At 48.6% G+C, this 15,657-nt stretch overlaps 1 protein-coding gene across 2 annotated transcripts in view; it reads right to left on the minus strand.

Moving 5' to 3' along the window:
- Window positions 1-894: 894 nt before the first annotated feature.
- CFAP77 (cilia and flagella associated protein 77) overlaps window positions 895-15,657 on the minus strand; it is a 171,860-nt gene continuing 157,097 nt past the window's right edge. For both annotated transcript variants that reach the window (XM_026457113.2, XM_026457112.1), the window contains one exon: window positions 895-1,828. In XM_026457113.2, the coding sequence (XP_026312898.1) occupies window positions 1,706-1,828 (123 nt within the window). In that variant the 3' untranslated portion in view covers window positions 895-1,705. The remainder of the gene's footprint in view (window positions 1,829-15,657) is intronic.

Consider the following 15,657-nt stretch of genomic DNA (forward strand, 5'->3'; position numbering starts at 1 on the left):
ACAGAGCAAGACTCCCTCTCAAAAAAAAAAAAAAGAGTCTGGGGTTCCCAGGTTGAAGATCAACATTAAGAAATCCTTGGCTGGGGCCGGGGGTGGTGGCGCACGCCTGTAATCCCAGCACTTTGGGAGGCCGAGGCCGGCAGATCATGAGGTCAGAAGATCAAGACCACGAAGTCAGGAGATTGAGACCCACCTGGCAAACACAGTGAAACCTCGTCTCTACTAAAAATACAAAAAAAAAAAAAATTAGCCGGGCATAGTGGGCGCCTGTGGTCCCAGTTACTCGGGAGGCTGAGGCAGGAGAATGGCGTGAACCCAGGAGGCAGAGCTTGCAGTGAGCCAAGATCATGCCACTGCAATCCAGCCTGGGCGACAGAGTGAGACTCCGTCACAAAAAAAAAAAAAAAAGAAATCCTCTGCTGGGCGCGGCGGCTCATGCCTGTAATCCCAGCACTTTGGAAGGCCAATGCAGGCAGATCACAAGGTCAAGAGATCAAGACCATCCTGGCCAACATGGTGAAACCCCGTCTCTACTAAAAATACAAAAATTAGCTGGGTGAGGTGGCGGGCACCTGTAGTCCCAGCAACTCGGGAGGCTGAGGCAGGAGAATGGCGTGAACCCGGGAGGCAGAGGTTGCAGTGAGCTGAGATCACGTCCCTGCACTCCAGCCTGGCAACAGAGCAAGACTCCATCTCAAAAAAAAATAAATAAAATAAAAAAAATCCTCAGATTAGAAATGGTATTTATAAAACTTGAAAATTTGCCTCCCTCAGAAAAGGCGTGGTTGGAATGTCTTGGAGGTTAGCCAACTTGAGAGGTCTCTATGTGGCACCCTCATTTGATGGCTCTGAGGCTGGTTTGCTCACTGGTTTTCAAATGAAGACACAAAAGGAGGATAACAAATAGCATTTTTAATTTCAAATAGATCAGCATAAAATTTGCAGAGAGAAGCCAAAGAACGCACAGAAAGACTGAGTGAGGACGTGCCCAGGAATTCGGCTGAGAAGTTCAGCAGCCTGTGTTCGGCAGTCTACCCCCTCGCCCCGGAAGGCTCTCTTTATCCAGAGGGGGTTGACCTTCCAAAGTCAGTCCTGGGGGAGGAGTCCATCTTGGCCTGCTTGATTGACAGGGCCCCAGCACTGAGGAGGCGGGGGCAGGCTCGAGTAATGAACCATTGGCTCTTCCTGCTGTCAGAGGTCCCAGAGAGATAATACTGCCGTGATGAGACATCAGGCATCCCAAAAACAGCAATTAAAACTCATGTTTGGAATAGAAAATGAGGGTTTTCAAAGCACGTCACTGTCATGCTTTCTGCAGCAAATACACAGGTCGTTCTTAACACTTAATGGGCAGAGCCATGGAATCGACCCTTAGCCTGGAGTCTAAAAAATTGTCTTGTAATTTGGTTTTGTCTTGGCAGGTGAGGGCTTGAGAAGAGGCAGGGTCAGCCTGCCCTAGGAGAAGGAGGAGGAGGAGGTGGAGGCTCCAGGTAGAGAGGGTCACTGGGGCTAAGTGGAGACTAATGCTGGCTAACCTAAAAGGGGGGACTTTTACTGAAACCAATTCACCTAAGACTTGAATCTGAGCTCCTTGAAGCAGAACCCGCATAAAAATGGGGGAATGTCAGGGTTGGGGTAAGATAGGGAGTCCTTCTAGGAATTTTCCATTCTGTCAAGATGGCTTCTCAAGGCAGGGAGGGAGGGGTTAGGGGTGGGTGTAGTTGCCCATCCGCAGGGTCCCCTGGCGCACGGCACACTCTTCCCGGTGGGCTTTTAATGCTCTCTGGCGGTCGGCTTCGGTGGGGAAGGTATCAAGGTGGCGGCCCACCTGTGGACAGAAGGGAAGAGTGGGTGGGTGAGGGGAGTCTTCGGTGCAGCCCCTTCCGGTTGCTCCCCTTGCCCACCCCCTACTTCAATCTTAGAATAATGATAAAAATAGCCGTAAGAGGGAGGAAGTCACAGCAAGTGCTGTGAGTCTCCTGGTGCTGAGCTGCGAGGCAGAGAGCAGGGACTGCCCGGGGGAAGTGTTCGTCCTTCTGTCCAGCTCCTTGCTGGGGAAGATGCAGGCAGAACAAAAGTTGCCAGACCATGACCAGACGACCATGCAGTGGGACCTAGTAGCCAGTGTCCTTCACACACTGCTTTTCCACCATTAAAAACCCCAAACGAGCCACCCTGTCCAAGGGGGACCTCCCAACCGTGTCTGCACTCCCTTGCTGGGAATTAGATCACTTCCCTCCTGCCCAGTGGCAGCCACCATAGGAGTCAAGAGCTGAACTTCAACAGCACCAGAAGCAGAGTTCAAGAATAAATCAGAAAAAAAAAAAAAAAAAAAAAAAAAATGCAAGGGAGACAGATTCAAGGAGTGGGAGCCTTTTCAGTTAAGATTTTATGCAATCAGTATCTTGGCCTGCCCTTTCTTCTCAAGAAATGGTGGTGGGTGAAGACCCCGCCACATCTCCTCATGTCCACTGTGTCTGTTACATCACCTCCAAGTGCCACAAAATCCATCCCATTAACTGAGCACAACATCCTCCTGCCTCGGCATTTCTCCTTTGGGATAACCTAAGGATGGCACAGGGTGGAAAGGGTTTGGGCTCATGTGGTCATTCCTGCATCTGGGCTTCTATCTATCTGTTAATTCATGAAAGGCATGTTTATTGAACACAACTCTGTGTCAGATATGGGGGATACAGCAGTAAACCAGAGATACTCGGCTCTACCCTCATGGAGCTTTTAATCTAGAGGGAGAGCAGACGTCCAGCAGTAACTACACAGCTATTACATTACGATGGACAGAGGCCTGGGACATGTGCAGTGACAACAAATTGGGCAGGTCTTGGGGAAGGGATGCATACAGGGGGTCTTGAAGGATGAGCTGGGATTCCAGGGCAAAGGGGGTAGCGTGCATGCTGGCCCTGGGGTCCAAGAAAGCTCAAGTTTGTGAGGGGATGCGGTGGCCGGGTGGAGGGTGGGCAGGGCAGGTCCTGTTTGGATTTGCAGGAGCAGCCAAAGGCTCTGCAGTGGTTCAGGATAAAGTAGGACCCATTCCTGGGACAGCCACAGGGTGCTTGTCAAGAATCCAGGCCAGGGTTGACCACCGTGGAGTGGTTAGCTAAGCCCACAGCGCTGCAGGTTAGCGTAAAGAAAGGTGACAGAAGAAAAATGTGGGGAGAGAGGATGAAATATTAAAAGGGGGTAGAGGGAAGATAAGGAGGGGCTTATAGGGAAAGTCTGTGTTCTCTGGACCCGGTGGAATCACCCTTGGACTGTTTATCATTTCACATCGAGGGAACAGAGGCCCAGGGCAGAGTGTGGTTCAGGGCTGCCCCCACAGGGAACTGGTGACCCCCAACCTCTGGACTCTAAGTTCTGGATTCTTTCTAGAATATTCTGTCACAGCTGCTGCTCCTGCTGTGTCTAGGGTGCTCCCTACACCTCACTTGCTGAGGTGAAAGAAGGCAGGGGGCTGTGGAGGGCTGTTAGAAACCCATAAAAATCAAATGGTGACCGGAGATTCCGTTCTTCCAGGAATAACCACGTTCTTCACCTTCCAGCGGATGTGGACCCCTTGGGGATGCTCCTTGGAAATCCATGGGCCCTCTTCTTCTGGGGAATAAAAATGCCCACAACTGCTTACATAAAAAACAGTGCAGGCAATTTAGGAGGTTTCAGGGCCCTTTGCAAGTCCCTCTAGGGACCCTCCATGGCAGCATTTCTCAGAGCTGTCCAGCCTCAGCCCAGCCGCAGCACCAGTTGCAGTCCCAGTCCCAGCCTCAGGTTTCAGATTTTTTAGGTTTGCCCCAGAATCGCCTTGGGGCTCTTGCAACCAAGGGAGAGGCCTGAGCCCAGCCCGAAAGCTACTGAGCCCCTCAGGTCAGGGCGCGTGGCACAGTCACCCAGTGCCTACCTGGACCCAGGGCTGCATGTCTGCCGTGCAACTCATTTCCATCAATCAAACCATGATCGTGTCCTCAGCTCAATCTCAACATTTCGGAAAAATGTCCAAGTAGCCTCACAAGACACACTGAGAAGAGAGAAGGCCTTGCACAGTGTGTAGGAGGAAAATAGTCTGTGGACAAAGGGCTTCTTGTGACACCTTTGTGACCTTCTGGCGAGTGGTAGCCTGATTTTTACACTGTGGCATGATCTTCCCGAGGCCCGTGGCTCCTAAAAGGCAGCTAGAGGCCGGGCGCAGTGGCTCACACTTACAATTCCAGTGCTTTGGGAGGCCAAGGCAGGCGGATCACTTGTCAGGAGTTTGAGACCAGCCTGGTCTGGCCAACATGGCAAGACCTCATCTCTACTAAAAATACAAAAATTAGCCGGGCCTGGTGGTGGGCACTTGTAGTCCCAGCTACTGGGACGGCTAAGGCAGGAGAATCACCTGAACCCAGGAGGCAGAGGTTGCAGTGAGCCGAGATTGTGCCACTGCATTCCAGCCTGGGCAACAGTGAGATTCCGTCTATAAAAAAAAAAAAAAAAAGGGCAACTAGAGACGCTTAGGAAGACAGGTGCATCAGGGTCTTGGGGACATGCAGCCACCCTGGTGTCCAGCCGGCTTGGACCCGAGGCATCCATGGCCTTAGTGGCATCCAGATTGGCGGTCGTGCTGTCTCTGGTGGCCAGTCACCAATGGTGTCTTTTTGTTTGCTTTTTAGAACACAGGCATATTTTTCAAATAGTAATAATAACTATTTATATTTGACTTTGCAAAATGTTTAGCATGTGAAAACAACTATCCATGTAGTTACAATGTCACTATAACAATTTTCCTTTTCCCCCCAAGTCAGGTTCTCACTCTGTCACCCAGGCTGGAGTGCAGTGGCACAATCACGGCTTACTGCAGCCTCAAACTCTTGGGCTCAAGGGATCCTCCTGCCTTGTGTGCACCACCATGCCCAGCTAATTTTTGTATTTTTTTGTAGAGACAAGGGTCTCAATATGTTGACCAGGGTGGTCTGGAACCCCTAGCCTCAAGTGATCCTCTTCCCTTGGCCTCCCAAAGTTAATTTTACTTTTTATTTTTTATTTTTTTTAATTTTTTTTTTTTGAGGCGGAGTCTCACTCTGTCGCCCAGGCTGGAGTGCAGTGGCCAGATCTCAGCTCACTGCAAGCTCCGCCTCCCAGGTTTACGCCATTCTCCTGCCTCAGCCTCCTGAGTAGCTGGGACTACAGGCGCCTGCCACCTCACCCGGCTAGTTTTTTGTATTTTTTAGTAGAGACAGGGTTTCACCGTGTTAGCCAGGATGGTCTCGATCTCCTGACCTTGTGATCCGCCCGTCTCGGTCTCCCAAAGTGCTGGGATTACAGGCTTGAGCCACCGCGCCCAGCTATTTTATTTTTTAAAAAGATATTTGCAACAGCCTTGTTGAGGGATGATTCATCTACCTAACCTGCAAAACCTGCCTTTATTTGATGAGTCTGGACATACGCAAATAGCCCTGAAACCATCACTACAATAAAAAAATAGCCATCAGGCTGGGCGCGGTGGCTCACGTCTGTAATCCTAGCATTTTGGGAGGCTGAGGTGGGCGGATCACGGAGTCAGGAGTTCGAGGCCATCCTGGCTAACATGGTGAAACCCCGTCTCTACTAAAAAATACAAAACAAAATTATCCGGGCGTGGTGGCGGGCGCCTGTAGTCCCAGCTACTGGGAGGCTGAGGCAGGAGAATGCCATGAACCCGGGAGGCGGAGCTTGCAGTGAGCCGAGATCATGCCACTGCACTCCAGCCTGGGCGACACAGCGAGACTCTGTCTCAAAAAAAAAAAAAAAATAGCCATCAATGGCCAGACAAGGTGACTCACACCTGTAATCCAAGCCGTTTGGGAGGCCAAGGTAAGTGGATTGCTTGAGCCCAGGAGTTAGAGACCAGCCTAGGCAACATGGCGAAACTCTTTCTCTACATATAATACAAAAATTAGCCAGGCAAGGTGGCACATGCCTGTAGTTCCAGTCACTTGAGAGACTGAGATGGGAGGATTGATTGAGTCTGGAATGTTGAGGCTGCAATGAGCCATTGTCATGCCACTGCACTCCAGACTATGGGACAGAGACCCTGTCTCTAAAAAAAAAAAAAAAAAAAAAAAAACAATTCCAAAGCTTCCTCATGCCCAGTTGGTTTTTTGCTGTTTTGCTTTTTGGAGATTTTTTTGGTGAGAACCCTTAAGATGAGATCTGATCTCTTAGCAGCATTTTCAAGTGCACAGAATAGTATATGAACTATTGCTTTTTTTTTTTTTTTTTTTTTTTTTTTTTTTTGAGGCGGAGTTTTGCTCCTGTTGCCCAGGCTGGAGTGCAATGGTATGATCTCGGCTCACTGCAACTTCCACCTCCTGGGTTCAAGTGATTCTCCTGCCTCAGCCTCCCGAGTAGCTGGGATTACAGGTGTGCACCACCATGCCCGGCTAATTTTTTGTATTTTTATTAGAAACGGGGTTTCTCCATGTTGGCCAGGCTGGCCTCGGACTCCTCACCTCAGGTGATCCACCCGCCTCGGCCTCGAAAAGTGCTGGGATTACAGGCGTGAGCCACAGTGCCCACGTATATGCATTACTGTTAACTCTAGGCACAGTGTTGTACAGCAGGTCTCTAGAGAGTATTCATTTTGCATAAATGAAACTACCCCTTGAATAGCAGCTCCCATTTGCCCCTGCCCCAAGTCCCTGGCAGCCACCTTTCTTCTCTCTGCTTCTCTGAGTGCCCATGGCTCTTCACAGGGGAGCATAGCTCTGTAAACCACCTCTCGGCCATGTCCATTCTTTCCTCCTTGGCCTTTGTAGTGAGCTGAACCATGACTCCCAAAAACACAGGTCCATGTACTAACCCTCAGAACTTGAGAATGTGGCCTTATTTGGAGACAGGGTCTTTGCAGATATAATTAAAGATCTTGAGATGAGATCATCCTAGATTATTCAGGTGGGTCCTAAATCCAATCACAAGCGTCTTTAGAAGAAACAGAAGACACAGAGGAGACAGCCATGTGAAGGCAGAGGCAGAGATGAGAGCGATGTGGCCACAACCAAGAAGCATCAGGAGCCCGCAGGAGCTGGAGGAGGCAGGGAGGGTTCTCCTTAGAGCCTCCCAGGGAGTGCAGCCCTGACGACACTTTGATTTGTTGGTCTGGCCTCCAGAAGTGTGACAGCAAACATTTCTATGGTTTTGTGACAATTTGTTATAGCAGCCTCTAGAAGCTAATATAGCCTTCAAGCCATTCCCTGGGCAAATCAGCATGCAGCGATGGTGGGCGGGGCTGCGGCTGGCTCTGCTGGTGGCAGGAGGCTCACCAGCACCCACTCATCTCATACCCTAAGAAGGTGGCTGGAGGATTGAAGTCCTAAGGAGCTGCTCAGTCTAACCACACAAGGACAAAAGAGAACCCTGATGAGAAACTTTCTTTTACGCCATCGCCGTTTACTTCACTGAAGCAGAAGCATTCACCCATCCATCCATCTAAAAAATATTTATTAAGCACCTACTGTGTGCCAGCAGCTGCTAAGCACATACGCCTTGCACTTCAGAGTTCCAAGTTCCATATTCCCCTTGGTTTTCTAAAGGAGTGTTTTGGGCATGAGAGGCTCCCCACCGATGACTAACCACACACTCTTTGGCACCTGCTGTGCACTGACATTGGGAGAGGCACAGCGCATGTCACCTGTGGTCTCTGATGTGGACAACTTCCATTCCAACTGGAATCTCATGGAGTGAATTCATCCCAGAGCGGGGCTCAAGGAAGGGCTCGCCCTCTATGAAGCAGGGTCTGCTCCTGGCCTGTTTCCTGAGGGACCCCCAGTGCCTGGCACAGAACCTGGCATTTGAGAAGTGTTTAAACAAGGTTGGGTGGACGATCAAATGTATGAATGAATGATGAGTGAAGGAAATTGAGAGAATCTGACCTCTGGTGGCCAGCAAGGGCTTCTCATGCCAGGAGGGACTTGAGTGTGCCCTGGAAGGACTGTGGCGAGGGAGGTGGGAAGGGAGGGAACAGAAGGGAAACAGATCCTCAGAAGCCGGAGGGGGCCCAGCAAGGTGGAGTCTGGAGGCAAAAACCAAAGGAGATGCTTAATGCCTGGGCCTGGCAGACTCCACTGAAAGCGAACTCAAGCAAAAGTGTCTACCCCAGGTGGGATGGGCCCTTCAGAAAGAGAAGGGAGATGGGGCCTATTCGGGACCCACGAAGTCTCCAAATCCCTAACCAAAAAAACCAGTTGTCTGTGGAGAGGGGAGTTCCGATCCTCAATGGGCCTGGTAGCTGGGTGCCTCTCTGCAAAATTTGTCCTGGAGGCCAGAACTGGCATGTTCAGCCCCTTGTCAACAGCAATGCTAGGACAAGAACAGACCTGCTATTTGCTGGGCGCTGTGCATTTATTTCATATAAGCCTCGGAATGCCGTGAGGAGGCCGGCACCATTGTTGTCTCCATTTTACAGTTGGGAAAGTAGAAGTCCCAGAAGGTTAAGTCATTTGCCCCATTTCAGAGATTGAACCCAGAGCTGCAAGACTCAGGGCCCCAAGCCCTTCCTTCATCACGAGCTCCATTGCCTCTTATTAAATGCTCATGGAGTCCGTGAAGCAAAAGTCGCTGGCTGCAAGGTCATGGCTCTGCCCCACATGCACACTCCCCCCTCTCCAAGCAGCCCAGCCACACATGAGGAGCCTGAGTACAAGTCAGGCCTCAAGCCCTTGTGTGGTCACGACCCTGTGGACCCCTGGAGTCAAAGGATGAAGAGCTATGGAGCTAGGAATTCCTTCTGAGATGCTTCTAAATTAAGCCATCTGCGGTCTGTCTCTGCCTGGAGCTAAGAAATTGTAACGGCTTTGGCAGGAGACAGCTTTGCTGAATGGAGCTCTGAGCTGCTCTAAGGTCAGTGCAGGTAAATAAGAGGCAAGCGCCACAGCCGCCAGCAGCCCTGGGAGCCGGGCGGGCGGGCAGCTTTATCCGGGTTGGCGAAGGAGCTGGTCCTGTTTGAATGGGGAGCACTGCACAAATCTAAATAGCATCACAGAAATAAGGACAGAGTGCTGCCATGCAGTGTCCTGGAAATACACCGGTGAGGAAGGCAGAGCCCACATGGACCCAGGGAGACATCTTGGGAAGGGGTCACTAAACACATTATGCATGTGATTGTGACATTTAGACAAGAGCTATATATATATAAAAAAATTTTTTTAAGGAGTTTCATTCTCGTTAAAAATGGAGTGCATTTTAAGGAGTTTTTAAAATGCACTCCTTAAAATGGAGTGCATTTTAAGGAGTTTAAAAATGGAGTGCATTTTAAGGAGTTTCATTCTCGTTAAAAATGGAGTGCATCCAAAAGATGGAGTGCAGTGGTACGATCTCAGCTAACTGCAAACTCTGCCTCCCGGGTTCAAGCGATTCTCCTACCTCAGCTTCCTGAGTAGCTGGGACTACAGGTGTCCGCCACCAGGCCCGGCTAATTTTTTGTATTTTTAGTAGAGATGGGGTTTCACCATGTTGGCCAAGCCGGTCTGGAACTTCTGACCTCAGGTGATCCACCCGCCTTGGCCTCCCAAAGTGCTGGGATTACAGGCGTGAGCCACAGCACCTGGCCGACAAGAGCTATTTAATAAGATTGTGGACTGGACGATCTACCTCCATCTGGGCTCAGGAAGGGGTCTCTGGGGAGGATGAAGGAGCAAGCCAGGGGTAAAGGAAGGGGCAAAGGAGGAATGGGGGTGAATTCGAGGAAATGAAAGCAAGCCCTTCCTGTTATGGGCAGCTAGATGTGTCGGGGAGATGAGCAGCTACTAGATCCTAGAAGAGATTTCTACTCCATGTGCCTAGGAATCATGGTTCCCGCCTGGGATAACATCCTTTTCCTCTCTGCTACTGGATCAGAATAAAATATTCCCAGAGAGTCAGGTTTGGAAGCGAGCTTAGGGATACTGAATCTAACTCTCTCATACTACAGATGGGAATCCCAAGGACCGAAGGTGGGAAGTGACCCTCCCAGGTCTCCCGCGAGTCCTGGGCAGAGCTGAGACCAGCCACCAGAGAGCAGTCCCCTTCCTCAGCACTGCAGTCCCTGAACCGAGGTCTCACTTTGTTGCCTCCTGCATCTAGAGACATGGGCCCCGTTTTCTAACTGATTTGAAAGCATCTGTGCTTTTCCAATCCACTTGTAATGAACCAACTTTTCATTTGATTGATATCCTTAATGGTACCTTTGACATTTCACTAATGTTTACTCTGTTGTTCTTTTTCTAGCATCTAGAGTCATTGGCTTAGCTAATTGCCTTTCATCTTTCTTTTTTCTCCAATATTAGCATTTATATAACACAGCGTTAGCAACTGTGTTCCCTCTAAATTCTCTTTTAGCTCATTTCACAAGTTTTGAGTATATTTGTTTTTGCTCAGTTCTCTTTTAATCTAATTTCTGTTTGGATTTCTCCTTTGATTCCTAAGTTATTTATAAGCATGATTTTACATTTCCAGGCAATTTTATCACTTAGGTTTGTTACTGATTTCTAATTCAGTTTCTTTGGTGCTAAAGTAATCCTCACAAGTCAGGCCTTTTGGTATTTATTGAGGTTTTGCTTTGTATTCTTCCTTGAAAAATCTGTTCTACTTTCAATGAAAAAAATCCCCATGTGGAATGAACTGGTGCTATCCTAGAGAAGATGTCAATAGGAACTGGGTTGGGGCTAAGATGTGGCCCTTGTCCTTGTATTTATGTATTCATGATTTTATTCTATGCTTATTTATTAACCATCCACTGTGTGTCAGTGATGGGGCTAGTCCCAGAGATACAGGGAGAAACTACTAATAGAAATAAAATCGGCCAGGCGTGGTGGCTCACACCTGTAATCCCAGCACTTTGGGAGGCCGAGGTGGGCGGATCACGAGGTCAGGATATTGAGACCGTCCTGGCTAACACTGTGAAACTCTACTAAAAAAATTTTAAAAATTAGCCGGGTGTGGTGGTGGACGCCTGTAGTCCCAGCTATGCAGGAGGCTGAGGCAGGAGAGTGGCCTGAACCCGGGAGGTGGAGCTTGCAGTGAGCAGAGATGTGCTACTGCACTCTAGCCTGGGCAACAGAGCGAGACTCCGTCTAAATAAATAAATAAATAAATAAATAAAAATAAAATCACACAACGAATTCTTCAATTAGGTTCAGTATTAAAATTGGGTTCAGTATTAAAAGAAATACCAGGTTCTGTAAGAGTTTATGATACAGAGACTCCAACTCTGATTGAGGCCAGAGAAGGCTTCCCTGAGGAAATAGCACACAAGCAGATACTCAAAGAGACAGAGTAGCTGGTGCAGGGGTCCCACAGCAGGAGAAAGGAACAGGTGGTTTCCAGAGGGGAAATTTGAGTGGCCAACAAACAGGGCAGTATGCTCAACGCAACACATCATCAGGGAATAGCACATTAAGCAAGAGAATAAGCATTTCACACCCATCGGATTGGTAATAGTGGGAGAGTCTGACATGAGAAACGGGAACTTCCATGCACTACTAGCGAGTGTGTTCATCCGTACAACCTATTTAGATGAACTTGGCATAGCCAGAAAGTTTACACACACTCCATGGAACCCATGAGTCCGTATTTCCATACATACCCTGCAGAAATTCTCAAAAATGTTCACTAAGAGACATGCATAAGGAATCCTCATGGTAGTACTATGTCAATAAATGCCGGAAATAACTGCATGTGCATAAGTGGGGCCTGCTAGGACGAAGGGTGGTGAATTCAGATGGCGGAACACCTTGCATCCACTACAGTGAACACTCCAGAGAGGCCCCGCCCAACATGGCAGCCCCCAGCCACATGCAGCTATTTCAGTGTCAATGGATTAAAATTGAACAAAATCTAAAACTTAGTTCCTAAGTTGCACTAACTACATACCAAGTGCTCAATAGGCTGGGCACAGCAGCTCACACTTGTAATTTCAGCTTTCTGGGAGGCTGAGGCAGGAGAATCGCTTAAGCTCAGAAGTTCGAGACCAGCCTGGACAATATAGCAAGACCCCATCTCTAAAAAAAAAATTTTAGCAGGGCATGGTTGCACCCACCTGTGGTCCCAGGAACTAGGGAGATTGAGGGGGAGGACTGCTTGAGCCCAGGAGGTGGAGGCTGCAATGATTCATGATCTTACCCCTGCACTCCAGCCTGGGTGACAGAGTGAGGCGCTATCTCTCAAAACAAAAACAAAAAAACGTCAAAAAAAAAAAAAAAAGAAAGAAAGAAAACCCAAGTGCCGCCAGGTGCAATGGCTCACGCCTGTAATTCCAGCACTTTGGGAGACCGAGGCAGGTGGATCACAAGGTCAGGAGTTTGAGACCATCCTGACCAACATGGTGAAACCCTGTCTCTACTAAAAATATAAAAATTAGCGGTTGTGGTAGGGCGTGTCTGCAATCCCAGCTACTCAGGAGGCTGAGGCAGGAGAATCTCTTGAACCTGGGAGGTGGAGGTTGCAGTGAGCTGAGATCGTGCCACTACACTCCAGCCTGGGAGACTGAGTGAGACTGTCTCAAAAAAAAGCCCCAAGTGCTCAGTGGCCCTGAGTAGCCAGTGGCTACTGCAGTGGACAGGTGGATGTAGAACATTTTTATCAGAAAGTTGTATTAGACAGTGTTGTTACAGATCTATCAGAACCAATGCATATAAATCTCAAAAACTCAACGTCGCATGAAAAATAAATTACAGAATGGAACCTAAGCATGATTTCCTTGACATGAAAAAAGTAAAAAACATACAAAATGCTTCCCTGTGTTACTCCAGCATATGTGTGAATCTGCTTAGACAGGAAAGGGGCGGAAGGAAAAGAATGTTCTCAGAGGTCATGCCAGGCTCTGTCTCTGGGAGGAAGGGGACGGAGCCCAGGGAGGGAAGCACAGAGGATTTCAGTTTTATTTCTACGTGACTATTGTCTTTTCTTCTTTTTCATATGAAAACACAAATATGGGTTCAAACTGCGTTTGTGGGAGGTGACCTGGGGTGAGGGAGGGCCTCCCCATGCCACACACAGTTTAGAAAGAGTAACTCTGTTTTATGAGTTTCATTTATTGGAGATGTGGGCAGAATTCCACACTTGAATACAAAGTTTTGCCATAGGAACCATAGCCACCAGTGGTGGGTGACGTTGGCTTACATATGTGACTTCCCAATGGCCCTTCCTGTTGGGCTTATCCAGCTTCATGGGGGCTTAAATTCACCTCCATGCCTGAGAAAATATCCAAGACGCAGAGGCTCTCCCTGGGGGGGAGGTGTTGCGCGGCACCAGCCTTCTGCTGGGTTGAATGGCTCTGGTCCACAAGCTGAAAAGCGGGCTGCCTTTGCCTTCTTCCCCTTCCCTCTTTCCTTGCCTTCTTACCCTCTCCGCCTGACGCCTCTGCCACAGGTGGGGAGTTCAGGCAGCCACAGCCCTGGGGCTCTTCATGCTGGGAGGGCAGGGGCCATGAGTTTTGTGTTGAGCTTCCTGTCCAGTGTCATGCCTTGCTGTTGCTTGTGAAGCCATCCGAGAGACACGTGGAGGGTGTGTGTGTGTGTGTGTGTGTGTGTGTGTGTGTGTGTGTGTACACGCACCACAATGGCCAGAAGAAACCAAATCCGGCGCTGTACAAATTGACAGGTCAATCAGCTTTTCCACAGTACTTTCTGAGTCCAGGTCCCCCACCCAGTCCCACCGCCGGGGCAGCTGAGCCAGCAGACACCCCCCTCCCCATGCATTGGGCACACGAAGCTCCCTGAACTGCACACCAAGCTTCCAGTGCCAGGTCTGGAGACTGAGAAAGCAAAAGGAAGGATCTGGGGGGGTGGAAAAACAGATTAAGAAAAAAAAAATCTGCCACAAAACTAAAAAAAAAAAAAAAAAAAAAAAAAGACAGCCATAGAGATTTTAGTTGAGTTTTTAAGTGACAACTGCTCAGGTGACTGGGAGAGAGATTTTGTTTTAAAAGATTGAGAGGCTGTCTCCTCTAATGAGAGGCACTTGAAAATTATGGATCAGTCCCAGGTCAGTAATTCCTGTCAAGTTCGGGGCAGCTGGAGGTCAGAGGCCCTGGTAGAACACAGATTCATGCAGGACATCGTTGGAGAGCAGGCTGGGTCCTCAGCTCTGATGTAGCAGGTTGTCGTTTAAGTAATTAACAAGGGTAACAATCTCTCCTGAGACATCTGGTCCCCTAGATTGTTATTCTGCCACTGGCTCTCATTTCTCTGTGGTCCAAAAATAGATGAGCAAGGACACAGGACCCAACCCTCCCTGCTGACACATGCTGCGATTTCAAAGAACAGCCAAGCTCAGCTTGGAAAACAAACTTCCTGCCTTCCTGCAAGGTCTAATGTAGGTTCTCAAATGGCACCGGCACCACTCTCAGTGAACTGTGCCCAGGGAATGGGGAGGAGCAGCGACCTTGAGGGAATGGGGCGGGGGACCACTCGTTTGACAAAGGAGGAGACTGAAGCTCAGGAAGGGTAGGACACTGGCCCAAGGACACCCAGCTACTAAGTGACAGAGTCCCAACAGGAATCCAGAGCTGTTCTCCATGGACTGACTGCAGGGCTGCGGAACTTACCGGAGCAGAAGGAAAGTTAGATATTTGTGCCTTTGAAAATGAGAATTGATTTGCTCCTTCGAGAAGCCATACCAATGGCTCCAGGTCATTCGCAAGGATTAGTGAAGGCCAGTCAGCAGCAGTTGAAATCAAAATTGAACAATGAAGCTGTTTGCTAGATGCTACTAGCAAAATAATTGGGTAATGCCAGTCCCAAGGTGGGGTGTGTGTGTGAACTTTCCATCAACCTCGGGTCAGCTCCTAAGCTTTTTCAGCTTCTAAGTTCAGTAGGCTGCAGGTGAATGAGAGTTGTAGTGGAGGACACAGCAGACTCCCCTCGTCTGCGGCCAGACCTTGGTGGCCAATTATCACCCTGTTCTGGCCTCTAAAGTCAGAATCTAGGTGATGATCACTCATCTGATTCAACTGGACTATCTTTTAAAGTGACTCTTTTTAAAAACAGCTTTATTGAGATATAATTCACATACTATAAACTTCACCAATTTTAGCATGTTCTTAGGATTGTACAACCACTTCCACATTCTAAGTCTAGAACATTTCATCACTCCCAAAGGAAATTTTATAGCCATTAGCAGTCACTCCTATTCCTCTTCCCTAGCCTCTGGAAACCACTAATCTATTTTCTGTTGGTGTGGCTTTCCCTATTTTGGACTCTTCATATAAATGGAATTATACAATGTGGGGTCTTTTGTGACTGGCTGCTTTCATTCCCTTAGCATCATGTTTTCAAGGTTCATCCATGTTACAGCACGGAGCATCGCTTCATTCCTTTCCAGGGAATAGTATTCCTTTGTATGGATGGACCACGTTTTTGTTACCCATTCATCAGTTGATTGACCTTGGGTTGTTTCCATTTTTGACTATTATGAGTAATGCTGCTCGAACATTCATGTACAAGTTTTTGTGTGGATGTATATTTTCATTTCTCTTGGGTGTTTTTCTAAGAGTAGAATTTCTGGTTGATATGGGAGCTCTATGTTTAGCCTTTTGGAGAACTGCCAAAGTATTTCCAACTTGGCTGCACCATTTTTGATTCCCACCAGCACATATGGGTGTTCCAGTTTCTCCATCTCCTCACCAACACTTGTTGTTGTCTGTCATTTTTACTC

The sequence above is a fragment of the Piliocolobus tephrosceles genome, chromosome 14 (assembly GCF_002776525.5).
Source record: "Piliocolobus tephrosceles isolate RC106 chromosome 14, ASM277652v3, whole genome shotgun sequence".
Taxonomy (NCBI): Eukaryota; Metazoa; Chordata; class Mammalia; order Primates; family Cercopithecidae; genus Piliocolobus; species Piliocolobus tephrosceles.